This window comes from Rhinoraja longicauda, chromosome 20, assembly GCF_053455715.1.
Source record: "Rhinoraja longicauda isolate Sanriku21f chromosome 20, sRhiLon1.1, whole genome shotgun sequence".
Lineage (NCBI taxonomy): Eukaryota > Metazoa > Chordata > Chondrichthyes > Rajiformes > Arhynchobatidae > Rhinoraja > Rhinoraja longicauda.
The window spans coordinates 31,202,398-31,215,994 of NC_135972.1; the positions used below are offsets into that span (position 1 = coordinate 31,202,398).

Here is a 13,597-nt window from a genome sequence, read left to right on the forward strand (position 1 = left end):
AGAGGCACAGCCAGATCATCAGAGTTTCCCAGGTGTGGTTGGGAGATGGAGCGTTTGCAATAGACAATAGGTGCAGGAGGAGGCCATTCAGCCCTTCCAGCCAGCACCGCCATTCAATGTGATCATGGCTGATCATTCTCAATCAGTACCCCGTTCCTGCCTTCTCCCCATACCCCCTGACTCCGCTATCCTTAAGAGCTCTATCTAGCTCTCTCTTAAATACATTCAGAGAATTGGCCTCCACTGCCTTCTGAGGCAGAGAATTCCACAGATTCACAACTCTCTGACTGAAAAAGTTTTTCCTCATCTCCGTTCTAAATGGCCTACCCCTTATTCTTAAACTGTGGCCCCTGGTTCTGGACTTCCCCAACATTGGGAATATGTTTCCTGCCTCTAACGTGTCCAACCCCTTAATAATCTTATATGTTTCGATAAGATCCCCTCTCATCCTTCTAAATTCCAGTGTATACAAGCCTAGTCGCTCCAGTCTTTCAACATACGACAGTCCCGCCATTCCGGGAATTAACCTAGTAAACCTACGCTGCACTCCCTCAATAGCATCTTTGTGGTAGGCAGTAGTCGAGGGTGTTTGGGCCGCTGGTTGCTCAGGAGACATGTTGATAGTATATTGGTCACACACTCTTGAGGTGGCCTTATCGAAGTCCCTGGCTATTATGAACAAGGCTTTGGTGTGCATTGTTTTAAGGCTATTGGTAGCAATGTGTTATTCCTCAAGTGCAGCTGAGCTCCATCATGGAGTGGGATGTGGACTGCTATCAGGGTAGCCAGCAAATTGAATTCTGTTGATTTATATATTGTTGTGTTTCACAAATCACTATCCATCCCAAATAGCCTACTGAAAATAACAGAATGTTTACCAATCTAGTTCTAGAAAGTATTGTAGATATTCTCTGTGACATCAATTCTCCAAATCAAATTGACCCAATAGAGCTAATATATTTAAAAAATAGTCATGATCTTAATGAATGGTGGAGCAGGGTGCAAGGACCAGGCAGCTTACAGCTGCTCCTGGTTCTTGAGTGAAGTCTATCCCAGTAGCCTCCAGGCTGAAAATGGGATATCATATTAATTGCCATGCAACGTATCTCATCTTGGGCTTTGTTATCCCTCACTGTGTACTGGACCTAGGATTCACAATGAAACTCCCAAGTACAGACAGGCTAAATAAATGCCAAGTGAAACTTAAACATGGTTTCTTATTTCCTATCCAACGACCTCAAATCCTATGGAATAGAAATGTTACCTCTGGAATTTCCTTATATCTTCTGACATAAACGGCAGAAAATCCTTTGAAACTCAGAAGCAAGAATGCAATGTTTTTTCTTTAAATCACTTCTTTGTTGTGCTATAAACTTGATCTAAATGAATAGATTTCAAAATCTACATCCCATTTCCTTCAACATGTCCGAACACTGTTAGTCCTTTTCAGATTAGATCAGATCAGATTAGGTTATTGTCATATACACCAGGGTTCATTGAAATTCCTTGTTCACATGAAGTTCAGAGTAAACTGCATAGAGTAATCATAAACAAACAATAAGTACAACAGCAAACCATGCCTCACAAATCTGATAGAATATTTTGAAGAGGTCACCATGAGGGTTGATAAGGATGGGGCAGTGGATGTTATCTACATGGACTTTAGCAAGGCCTTTGACAAGTTCCCAGAACTCAGTGGACGGTGAACTTCCTGGTTCATCCAAGGTTTCTGGTTAGAGAACACTTGGATGGTCTTGGAGTCTGGATGGTCAGATCACAGGGAATCCAAGGTGAACTTATCTAACTGGATTCAACGCTGGCTGCGAAGAAGCAGTCAAAGGTTAGTTTGGAAGGATGAGGAACAGGGCTAGTTTGAAGAAGTCACTTCCAAACTACCAACAGCACATCTCCTGTAGCACAAGAGGATCAAACACTCTTGAGCACTGCTAGTCTACTATCAAAGACGACTAATGTTCCATTCCCCTCTCTCACTTTGGAAAATTGGACTATTTGGCTCTGCTCCTTCTTCCTGCATATAGGCAATGACTGAAGAGCGCAGCTCCAGTGGTGAGGATTGAGTCTGGTCAGGCGAGGCAGAGGTGTGCCTTCATGATGCTTAGCATCGGTAAACTCGGCAATATTCGCGGACCCGGCAATGGACCTGAGTGGATACACCACTGTGTTACAGTGTTCAGTAGCAAATGTGTGGGGAAGTGTTTTCTTACCAAGACTATCCAAGTATTTTTTTAATTTTTTTAATTTTTAGAGATACAGCGCCTACCGAGTCCGCGCCGCCCAGCGATCCCTGCGCATTAACACTATCCTACACACACTAGGGACAATTTTTACATTTACCCAGTCAATTAACCTACAAACCTGTACGTCTTTGGAGTGTGGGAGGAAACCGAAGATCTCGGAGAAAACCCACGCAGGTCACGGGGAGAACGTACAAACTCCGTACAGAAGGCGCCAGTAGTCAGGATCGAACCTGAGTCTCCGGCGCTGCATTCGCTGTAAGGCAGCAACTCTACCGCTGCGCCACCGTGCGGCATTCCCTAACCAGAAGCTCTGGAGGAACCAGGAAGTCCGCAATCTACTGAGGCAATACACTGTTATATACGAAGTCCACTTGCAACCTCAATAAGTCCGTCAAGAGAGCAAAGAGATACTTTCAGTCAAAACTGGAGAGTCAGAAGGATGTTCAGCAATTGCGGCGGGGCTATTACTTCCTACGAGGGGAAACCAAGAAATAACTTAAATGACAGCAATGCATCACTCCTGGGTGAGCTCCTGATTGAATTTTCCATTGTTTACCTCACCATCCTACACACTAGGGTCACCTTCTCCGAACTAACAATGATCTATTCTACAGTTTCCTTGAGCTTTGTCCCCTTTAATCTCTCATTTTCACACCTTACCCTTCCACATCTCTCGTTTCCCTCTCCCCTGACTCTCAGTCTGATGAAGGGTCTCGACCCGAAACATCACCCATCCTTTCTAGCCAGAGATGCTGCCTGTCTGTCCCGCTGAGTTACTCCAACGTTTTGTGTGTATCTTCAAAGCTTTCTATGCTCGCTTGGAAAGGGAGAACATGGATATTCCTTCTTTGGCCCACACAGCCCTTGATAACCCTGTAATTTCAGTCACTAAGGCTGATGTTGGAAGATCCTTCATGACAATTAACCCTCAGAAATGGTATGGCCGTGATGGTGAACCTGTCCACATTCATATAACCTGCACAAACCCAATCTTCAACTTCCCAACTAAGATTCTATCTTTTCCATACACTTTAAAAGGACTGGTGTCCAAGCAGAGCAAGGTGACATGCCTCAATGACGACCCGCATGTGGCACTCAGCTCCATTGTGATGAAGTCCTTTGAAAGGTTGGCTATGACGCATATCAGTTCCTGCCTTTGTAAGGATCTGGACCCCACGACAATTCACCTACTGCCACAACAGATCAACACCAGGGGAGTGAAAGAAGGGATTATTTCAGCAGACATTTGGTCATGGGAAATAATCCGTTCTCTTGTCTGGACATTCAGAAACCAAGGTTAATTACAAATGCACATTTGCACAAAACGTCATTTTTATTTATCGGTCCATTCAAGTTACAAATTTACACTTTCAATTTTCTGAGAATCCGTTGTTCTAATCTAATCTGTTGAGAGTTTATTTTGAAGGTTTGCAATGCATTTAATTCAGAGTTACATTTACTACCCAAAAAAGCTGTGCGTTATCAGTGTTTGAAAAAACTTGGAATGTCCTTTCCCTAAAGAATCAATTTATCAAAATAAATACATTCATAATTAACAGTCCCATTTTTGTGAACATATCTAAATGATGGTGTTCTCAAATCTGTTCAGCAAAATTCCAATTGAAAACATAAATGGCTTGGAATTAAAAAAAATATGTTTTGTATAAAATATTGCATTCATCAAAAGGAATCAAAGTTAGTAATCATGTTAGGAAGGCATATTTGCATATTTTTAACATGTTCTTATGCTGTTAAAGATGATTTAGTGATGTATGTCATGAATTACATTGTGATTAACCAGATAAAAATAATTGATCTAAAGATCTAATGTCATAAATGAATGATTATTAATACATTATGGCGCTGCCTCATATTCTAACACGTGTTATATCTACCTATATCTTGAGTTGCATTTGATTGAGATGTATAATCCGCCACCTTGTACCCAATGTTAATGGAAAGTTATTGATGCACTCCTTATTCGCGTTTAAATTTTGGAGAGGGTCAAAATAAGCAAAATTGGATATTTTGACTGAAAATTTATAATTGGTTATTATTAGTGTTTTTTATGTATGCCAAGGATTTTAATATTATGAGGATATAACAAAATAAGCTATCCATGTAAAATATTGTTTAAAGAGTTATGATGCGTAAGAAGTTGAATGTTGTTGAGGTTTGATGAATCTCTCAGAAATAAGTTGCTAGTCAAATCTTAATATCAATGCTCAAACCAAAGTTTAGTGTAGTTTAGTTTAGTTTAGAGATACAGCGTGGAAAGAGGCCCTTCAGCCCATCGAGTCCACCCCGACCAGCGATTCCCATACGCTAACACTATACTACACACTAAGGACGATTTACAATTATACCGAAGCCAATTAACCTACAAACCTGTAAGTTTTTGGAAAGTGGGAGGAAACTGGAGCTCCCGGAGAAAACCCATGCAAGTCACGGTGAGAACATACAAACTCCATACAGACAGCACCCATAGTCAGGATCGAACCCGGGTCCCTGGCGCTGTAAGGCAGCAACTCTACCACTGCGCCACCGTGCCACCCAAGTTGTGGAGTTGCATTCCCACAGTTGTTCAGTGTTTCCGCAGAACAGGGAGAAAATTAGAAGCTAAAGCAAAAAAAAAGAATAATTTCAAACAATATTGCAAACCATGCATTTTATTAGAATTGGTGGAAAAAGTTAACACTTGTCATATGGTTTAAGTAGATGTGTTTTACTAAATATCATCTAAAACTCACAGAAGCAGCATCAGAGAGCACAGAAGCAGATCTTTGGCCTCTGCCCATCATCACCTATCTCTATTAATGCAAATGATTCAGCTCCTATTTAAATTAAGATTTACACTTAAATTTGAAAGTCATTGAAAATAGTTTAGCAGTGTAAAAACATTTTTGAGTGATGGAAACAAAACCTTCAATGATACCGGGACACAAGGAACTGCCGATGCTGGAATCTTGAGCAAAACACAAAGTGCTGGATGAACACAAGATAGTCAAGAGTGTTTTATTGTCACATGTGCTGACATTGAACAATGAAACTCTCAGTGTAGAAACAAGGAACTTGCAGCAGCTTTATAAACACAGCGGGTCAGACAACATCTCTGGAGATAAGGAATAGGTGATGTTTTTGGGTCGAAACCCTTCTTCAGACTCAGGGGAAAGCGAGACAAGGGATATAGACTGATGTAGAGAGATATAGAACAAATGAAAGGTATGCAAAAAAAGTAACGCTAATAAAGGAAACAGGCCTATGTTAGCTGTGGCCTAGGGAGAATGAGTACAGACAATGAGACTCAGCAAGACGACTTTGAAGCTGGTCTCTAGCCAAAATACCACCTATTCCTTTTCTCCAGAGATGGTGTCTGACCCGCTGAGTTACTCCAACTTTTTGTGTCTCTCTTCGGTTTGAACCAACATCTGTGGTTCCTTCCTACAGATTTGTAAACATCATACTCAATAGATAAAATAATAAACAAGCATTAAAACAGAAGTTCAATAAATAAACCCCCCAATACAGTACATAAAACAAAACAAAGCCCACAGTCCCTGCTGCAACCATGGCAGTTCATAGTTTGGAGTTTAGTTGGAGTTTGTGGTTTTCAACAGCCTGATGGTTGTTGGGAAGAAGCTGTTCCTGAACCTGGACATTATAGTTTTTAGACTCCTGTACCTTCTTCCCAATGGCACGAGTGAATTGAGAGCATGGCCATGGTGGTGTGGGTCCTTGATAATGCTGGCTATCCTTTTGAGACTGCGCCTCCTATAGATCTCCTTAATCCAAGGAAGTTGAGCCATCGATGGGTTTTATTTATGACTGCATAAGTGTTGGGTCCAGATCTTCAGATATATGCATGCCAATGAACCTGAAGTTGTTGAGTCTCTCCACCATCGACCCGATGATGAAAACAGGTTTGTGGATCCTCAGCCTTCCTCTTCTAAAGCCAATAATCAGGTCCTTAGTTTTACTGACATTGAGAACAAGGTTGCTGTTTCAGATGATCGATCTCCCTGCTATCATCCATAATTCATCCAAGAACGGTGGTGTTGTCAGTGAATTTAAAATGGAGATGGAACAGCCAACGGTGTCGAGTGAGTAGAGCAGGGGGCTGAGCACACAACATTGAGATGCATCTGTGCTTATCTGTGGTTATCGAGGAGCAAGTGTACAACTCACAGAGTTGTAAATCTGTGGAATTCTCTGCCTCAGAAGGCAATGGAGGCCAATTCACTGGATGCTTTCAAGAGAGCGTTAGATAGAGCTCTTAATGATAGCGGAGTCAGGGGGTATGAGGAGAGGGCAGGAACGGGGTACTGATTGTGGATCAGCCATGATCACATTGAATGGCGGTGCTGGCTCGAAGGGCCGAATGACCTACTCCTGCACCTATTGTCTATTGCCAACTCATACAGATTGAGTTCTATTCATGAGGAAATTGAGGATCCAGTTGCAAAAGGATGCTAAGAGACCCAGTTCCATGAGATTGCTAACAAGTGTGGAGGGGATGATGGTGTTGAACACTGAGCTGTAGTCTGTGAACAGCACCCTGTTGTGTGCATTTGTATTGCCCAAGTGGTCCAGTACAGAGTGGAGAGCCAGAGAGATTGTTGACCCCCTATTATCCTCTGGTGGCAGTGGACAAAATGTAGTGGGTCCAGGTTCTTGCTGGGGTAGGAGTTGATATGTGCCATAACCAACCTCTCAAAGCACTTCATTGCCATCGGTCGGTAGTCATTGAAGAGTGTAACCTGAGTCTTCATGGGCACTGGTATTGTTGATGGCCTTTGAGAGTAGCTGGGAACGTCAGACCTGAGAGGTTGAGATGTTTGTAAGAACTCTGTCCACGTTTAGAATCCATTTCCTCCACAGATTCTGCCTGACCCACTGAGTCCCTCCAGCACTTTAGACAAAGTAGGCCATTTGGCCCTTCGAGCCAGCATCACCATTCAATGTGATCATGGCTGACCATTCCCAATCAGTACCCCGTTCCTGCCTTCTCCCCATACCCCCTGACTCCGCTATCCTTAAGAGCTCTATCTAGTGCTTTGTGCTTTGCTTCAATTGGAAAGCACCTTTTGCTTTAAAAAGCTGCACGGTATTTTCAAATATAAATTAGACATGGAGCTTAAGGGCATTAGGACCAGGTGACTAAAAATGCAGTGAAATGTTATTAACATTATTCTCAGATTTTTGCAAATCCAAGTTTAGAAGATAGCGATATACATTCATTCCTCTCTGCTTTTTATTTTGCTTGACTCACTGGGGGATCGTTTTTCCCATTTAGTGCGGGACCAGCTAGTTGTCAGCTAACTGGACTTCAAGCATGAGATACGACAAACTTGTGTGGGACAGGTAATCCATTGCACGGTAGCATGCAGCCTAATGTTTCGATTGGAGGAATATGTTCTTGCTCAAAACTCAAATAGGCACAAAACGTTCCTTTCTCTCCCATTCCTTCTCTCCTGAGATGCTGCCTGACCTGCTGAGTTACTCCAGCATTTTGTGAATAAATACCTTCGATTTGTCCTTAGTGTGTGTAGGATAGTGTTAATAGTGTTAGTGTGCGGGGATCGCTGGGCGGCGCGGACTTGGTGGGCCGAAAAGGCCTGTTTCCGCGCTGTATATATATGATATGATATGATATTTGTACCAGCATCTGCAGTTATTTTCTTATACAAACGTTTTCATTGCCTAATTCACACTTACCTGTTCGACAGATTTACACTGGATGAAGAGGCAGGGAGCCGTGGAAACAATTGGGAGCTGCTGTAATCCTTAATTACCGACGGGGTGACATCTATTTGTCAAATTGTACCATCAATTAGGCAGCATTTGGAGGATGGATTTTCGAGTTGAAGTATAGAATTGAGACAAAAGGAAAGTTTGCCCGCGGGGACTAGGCAGACTTCTGTAACAGCCATGTGATCATTGCAACTTACTTAACGCAGCCAAACTTTGGTGTGTGTGTGTGTGTGTGGTGTGTTTCTCGGGATTTCAGCTCCCTGACACCTCGTCTCTCTTGCTCATTCCAGGTCTGGTTCCCATCGCGGCCATGGGATCCCCGGAGGGAGGCGAGATCGCGGTGTGGGTTTGGCAGGAAGAGAAGCTGGTGTGCGGTCTGTCCAGGCGCACCAGCTGCGCTCAGGTGGTGAGCGCCTTGTTGGAGGACCACCTCGCCAACCCTGGGGCCACCAAGCTGCTCCACCCACCGGCCAAGGGCTACTGCATCGTGGAGAAGTGGAGGGGCTTCGAGAGGCTGCTGCCCCCAGCCACCAAGCTGCTGAGGCTGTGGGCGAGCTGGGGGGAGGAGGAGCAGCCCAATGTCCACTTCGTCCTGGTCAAGGTGGGCGCTTCCATGGCCGTGGCCGGCCTGAGGAGCGCAGAGGCCAAGGTGATCCAGAACATTGGAGGGCAGGGGGAGCCGAACCCCGCGCAGTACATCCACAATCTGCCGGCGGACAAGCAGAAGAGGATGGTCCGCAAAGCCTTCCGCAAACTGGCCAGGATGAAGAAGGTGATGCAGGGCCAGGAAGGGATGGAGACCTTGGTGCATCTGATCGTCTCTCAGGACCACACCATCCACCAGCAGCTGCAGAGGATGCTGGAGCTGGACGCGGAGATCGAGGGCTACGAGGCTTCGACTCACCTGGAACGGATCCAGAGGGAAGGGGAGAACTACGTGCAAGAGACGTACCTGCTGGAGAGGGGGGAGAGCGAGGGCGAGAGGGCACAGGTGCGCCAGTACCTGAGCAGGAGGGACGCCACCTTCCAGCTGCAGCAACAGATCCAGCAAGGCCAACAAACCATCCAGGCACTGGCCACCCAGATCCAGCTGGAGGTGGCGAGGCTGTGCGGGGTGGACCAAGGCGGCGCAAGCTCCCCGGACAGCGGGCAGCTGCTGGCCGAGACACAGAGGATAGAGGGCGAGCTGGAGGCAGTGATGGCCATCGCCCTACATCTGCACACAAGCGTGGCCGAGGCTCAGGAGAAAGTGGTGGGCGAGGAGCAGGCTCTGGGCGAGAAGGCGGCCGAGTACGAGGACTTGTTGCACCAGCTGCAGTCCATGCACCTTGAGGACCAGGAGGAGAGTGGTGGACCCTGCAAGGATGCCACCAAACCCAGCGCCCCCTGGCCCAAGAGCTGCTCCCCCTCAGACACCAACGACACCGACTCGGACACTGGGATCAGTTCCACCCACAGCCAAGATTCAGACCCCCCCTGTGCCGAGGCTGCTCCCCCCGCACTGACAGGTGACATTGAGTGACACTGCTAGCGAGGGGCTCCTCTGCTTCTGTGTGAGGATGCGACCTTTATCAGAACGAGGACTTCTCGGTCCGATGTTTGGTGTGAATGTGAATGTTGGGGAAATACTGAGAGCCTGTGACTTGGTCTCCCCGGTAGCATCATCTCGTCATCTGCCCCCTTCTCCATCTGCAAGAGACCCGAACATAGTTACACAATCCTCTTGGAGATATTGTACAGGGAGTGGTGAATCTGTGGAATTCTCTGCCACAGAAGGTAGTTGAGGCCAGTTCATTGGCTATATTTAAGAGGGAGTTAGATGTGGCCCTTGTGGCTAAAGGGATCAGGGGGTATGGACAGAAGGCAGGTACGGGATACTGAGTTGGATGATCAGCCATGATCATATTGAATGGCGGTGCAGGCTCGAAGGGCCGAATGGCCTACTCCTGCACCTATTTTCTATGTTTCTATAAGGGACCAGACAGATGTGTCGCTGGCGTGTCTGTCTGGGGATTCTTGGTTTTTGGTCCTCTAAAAAATATTCCAGATGGAATTTAAACTGGAGGCATTTACCTTTAAGTGGCATTTACCCCCCTCCGCATCATTGTGTTGGAAGGGACTGCAGATGGTGGTTTACACCGACCGTAGACACAAAATGCTGGAGTAACTCAGCGCGGTCAGACAGGCCAGGCTGTGGAGAGAAGGAATAGGTAACGTTTCGGGTTCTTCAGACTGAGAGTCAGGGTTGCAAGGTCTTAAAACTAAATGACTCAAGGGACCAAATACCCAGCCTCTATTGCCTGGGTATCAAACTCACACATGTGCTGCCTCACAGCACCGGAGACCGGGGTTGGATCCTGACCTCGGGTGCTGTCTGTGTGGAGTTTGCACGTTCTCCCTGTAACCGCGTGGGTCTCCTCCCACATCCCTTAGAAATGCGGGGTTGCAGGTTAATTGACTTCTGTAAATGTGCAGGGCATGGACGAGAAAGTGAGATAACGTATAACTAGTGTGAATAAGGTGATCGGCGCTCAGCATGGACTTGCTGGGTCGGAAGGCCTGTTTCCGTGCTGTGTCTTTCAATCAATCAATCAATCAATCAATCAATCAATCAATCAATCAATCAATCAATCAGATTAGACAAACGACCAAGTCGCGCACTACACAAACAGGAGTCTGCTTTTGAAAAAGCATAAAAGTATATTTAAGTTGCAAGAGTAGTAAATGTCACCCAAAGAAATAGACGTTAAACTGTAGTGACTTTGTTTTTTACTGGGAACTTTATTAAATGTATAAAAGCGTGAAAGCACTAGGGATCCGTCCAGTGCATTGCACGTGTTAGACTGAAATGCGATCGTGCAATGATAGCACCTTAAAGTAATGTGTAAACGGTCAACACTGCGGACCAAGTAGGCTGTGTTACTTTACAAGGATGTATTGCAAAAAAAAAGCGTTATTGTACCCCATCTAAATGCACATCATATTTCCATGCCCTGAACTGGGCTCCTGGCATGAAACGAGGTTCACGAGTATACACTGAAGCAGTATAAGTTGATATGATGTGCTCTGAACTGAAATGGGCTACGTGTAGGAAAATGACTGCAGATCGAAGGTAGACACAAAATGCTGGAGTAACTCAGCGGGTCAGGCAGCATCTCAGGAGACCCTTCTTCAGACTGATCATATGGACTATAGTGAGTTTTATAGCTACAGAATTCATACGTGTTGTTGGCAATATGCTAACAATGAATAACAAAAGTCTTAAGACTTATAATGAACAATTAACAAGGATGGGCATTTAAAAAAGTGAGAACTAGTTGATTTTCTTGCACTTGTTTCTAGGCCACAATATCATGTATATAACTTCCTGGAGTAAGAACCATCAATGTATATCAGCATATAATGCTGAAAAGTTTCTCTTTGAAGCTATATTTATATTCAAAATAAGACTGTAGAACTATTTATAACACGTCAATAAAAGATTACTGATTTGAAAATGATCATTTTCCAATTTGCAGTATTGATATATTAGAGCAAAGTTTGTCTTTCCAATCGAAGCATTAAACTTCATTGGGACTGAAAGGAAATGCTTTAGAGAAGTGTGTCGGGAATAGAACCTACTTAGGATTGCTTTCTTTGAGTTGAATTAAGAAATAAATTATACTGCTCTGCAATAGACATGCCACATTTCCCATGTATTCTTTGAAGATATCAGTCAAGCATTACTTGTGTAAGAGAGATCAGGAGACAAATATGTTTCTTCGTGTGAAGGTTATTATTTAATCCTTGAGACAATTCTAAAACAATATTTAAAATCTCCTCATAGTAAGCCTATCCATTGCATTCAGTCCTATTGTGGATCCTAACTGCAGTAAAATGCATGAATTTGTTCACCTATGTAGCAGTGATGGTGTTACCTTCCTCACCAATTTTTATCTTTAAAATACTTTATCCTCGTAGTGCTGCAAACAGCAGCAACATTGTTTCGGAGGGAACTGCAGATGCTGTTTTACACCGAAGATCAACACCAAATGCTGGAGTAACTCAGCAGGACAGGCAGCATCTCTGGAGAGAAGGAATGGGTGACATATCGGGATCGAGACCCTTCTGTAGACAAGACCCTTATTGACTCCCTTTTACATCATGCCGCACTCTACTGGATGCCATCGTTGTATTCAGAGTTACCAAGACCAATTTACAACACTTGTAATTCTGGTCGAGTTCACTTGCTTTGGATCAGTAGGATCACTCAATTTGAGTGCACTGCAAAATATCAACCGCCTGCCTCTAATATCTCTACTGACTAGGATTATCCTGAGTCCTGACTTAGGCTCCATTCCCTCCCCTATTAACTCCGAGCTGGATGATTGTGAGGAATACTAAATATAATTTCAATCTCACTTCTCTTTGTAACTAATATTGCAATTATTCTGGGTGGCTATTATATAATCAGTAAACAATTGCATTAACTTTAACCAAATTATTAAATCACTTCTTGATGTTCTTCAGGCCACTAACCAGCTAACACATATGAATTCATCAGAAAGGTTGAATGATTTCCAAAGTGATATTAACTTTGGTAATTATATGCAACATTAATTTAATCAATTTATAACAGTAGAAATCAAAGATAGACACAAAAAGCTGGAGAAACTCAGCGGGTCAGACAGCATTGCTGGAGAAAAGGAATAGGTTATGGCGAGTCTGGAGGCTCGTTCTTTGTTGAAGAAGTTTATTGCGGCAGCAATATTCGATCACAAAGTTTACTTAACGAGATTACAGACAACCATTAATTCTAACTGTTCACTTCGAAGAAGTCTCCCAACTGACTCTTTTCGGGCGCCAAAACCGCACGTGACCAAGCTGTCCAATCAGCGGTCTCACTCCCTGGACCAATCCGTACGGTCGCACCCACACGTGACCTTGCTGGCCAATCTGAGGGTTCGATGCCCAGGACCAATCTCTATGGTCGCTACAAGGTGACGTTTCGGGTCGAGACTCTTCTTCAGACTGAGGGTCAGGGGGAAAAGAAACAAGGTATAGATGGTGATGTAGAGAAATAGAGAAGAAATAAATGAAAGATATGCAAAAAGATAATAATGATAAAGGAAACAGGCCATTGTTAGCTGTGTAATAGGTGAAAATTAGTACAGACAATGCGACTAAACAAGACAACTTTGAAGTTGGTATGACGGGTGGGGGAGGGATGGAAAGAGGGGGGATGGAAAGAGGGGGGATGCAAGGGTTGCTTGAAGTTAGAGATATCAATATTCATACCACTGGGCTGTAATCAATGTGTGGATTGCTTGTGTTTCACCTGCATCCCTTCCTTTTTGGAATCTAATCTAATCAACCTGAATCAATCATGTCAGCTTAATCTTTCACAGTTTGTGGCACACTGCATGCACTGTAAGGTTGGGTCTGTGCTTGAACTTGAACAGGTTGAACTGTCCAAGACGGCATTACTGCACTAAAGCTCACCTTTCGTTGTCAACCTTGCACGGATTATGTTAGAAATGAAATCAAAGCAGATTTCATTTGTCAGCGGTCAGATAACATTTTCCTTAAAAACCTCTGGATGAGGGGGG

The 13,597-nt window shown here is 44.3% G+C and overlaps 1 protein-coding gene across 1 annotated transcript in view; it reads left to right on the plus strand.

Annotated features, from left to right (window-relative positions):
• rassf9 (Ras association domain family member 9) overlaps positions 1–13,190 on the plus strand; it is a 41,729-nt gene extending 28,539 nt beyond the window's left edge. Inside the window, exon 3 of the mRNA XM_078417357.1 lies at positions 8,300–13,190. Coding sequence (XP_078273483.1) covers positions 8,300–9,531 — 1,232 coding nt within the window. The 3' untranslated portion in view covers positions 9,532–13,190. The remainder of the gene's footprint in view (positions 1–8,299) is intronic.
• The last annotated feature ends 407 nt before the right edge of the window (positions 13,191–13,597 follow it).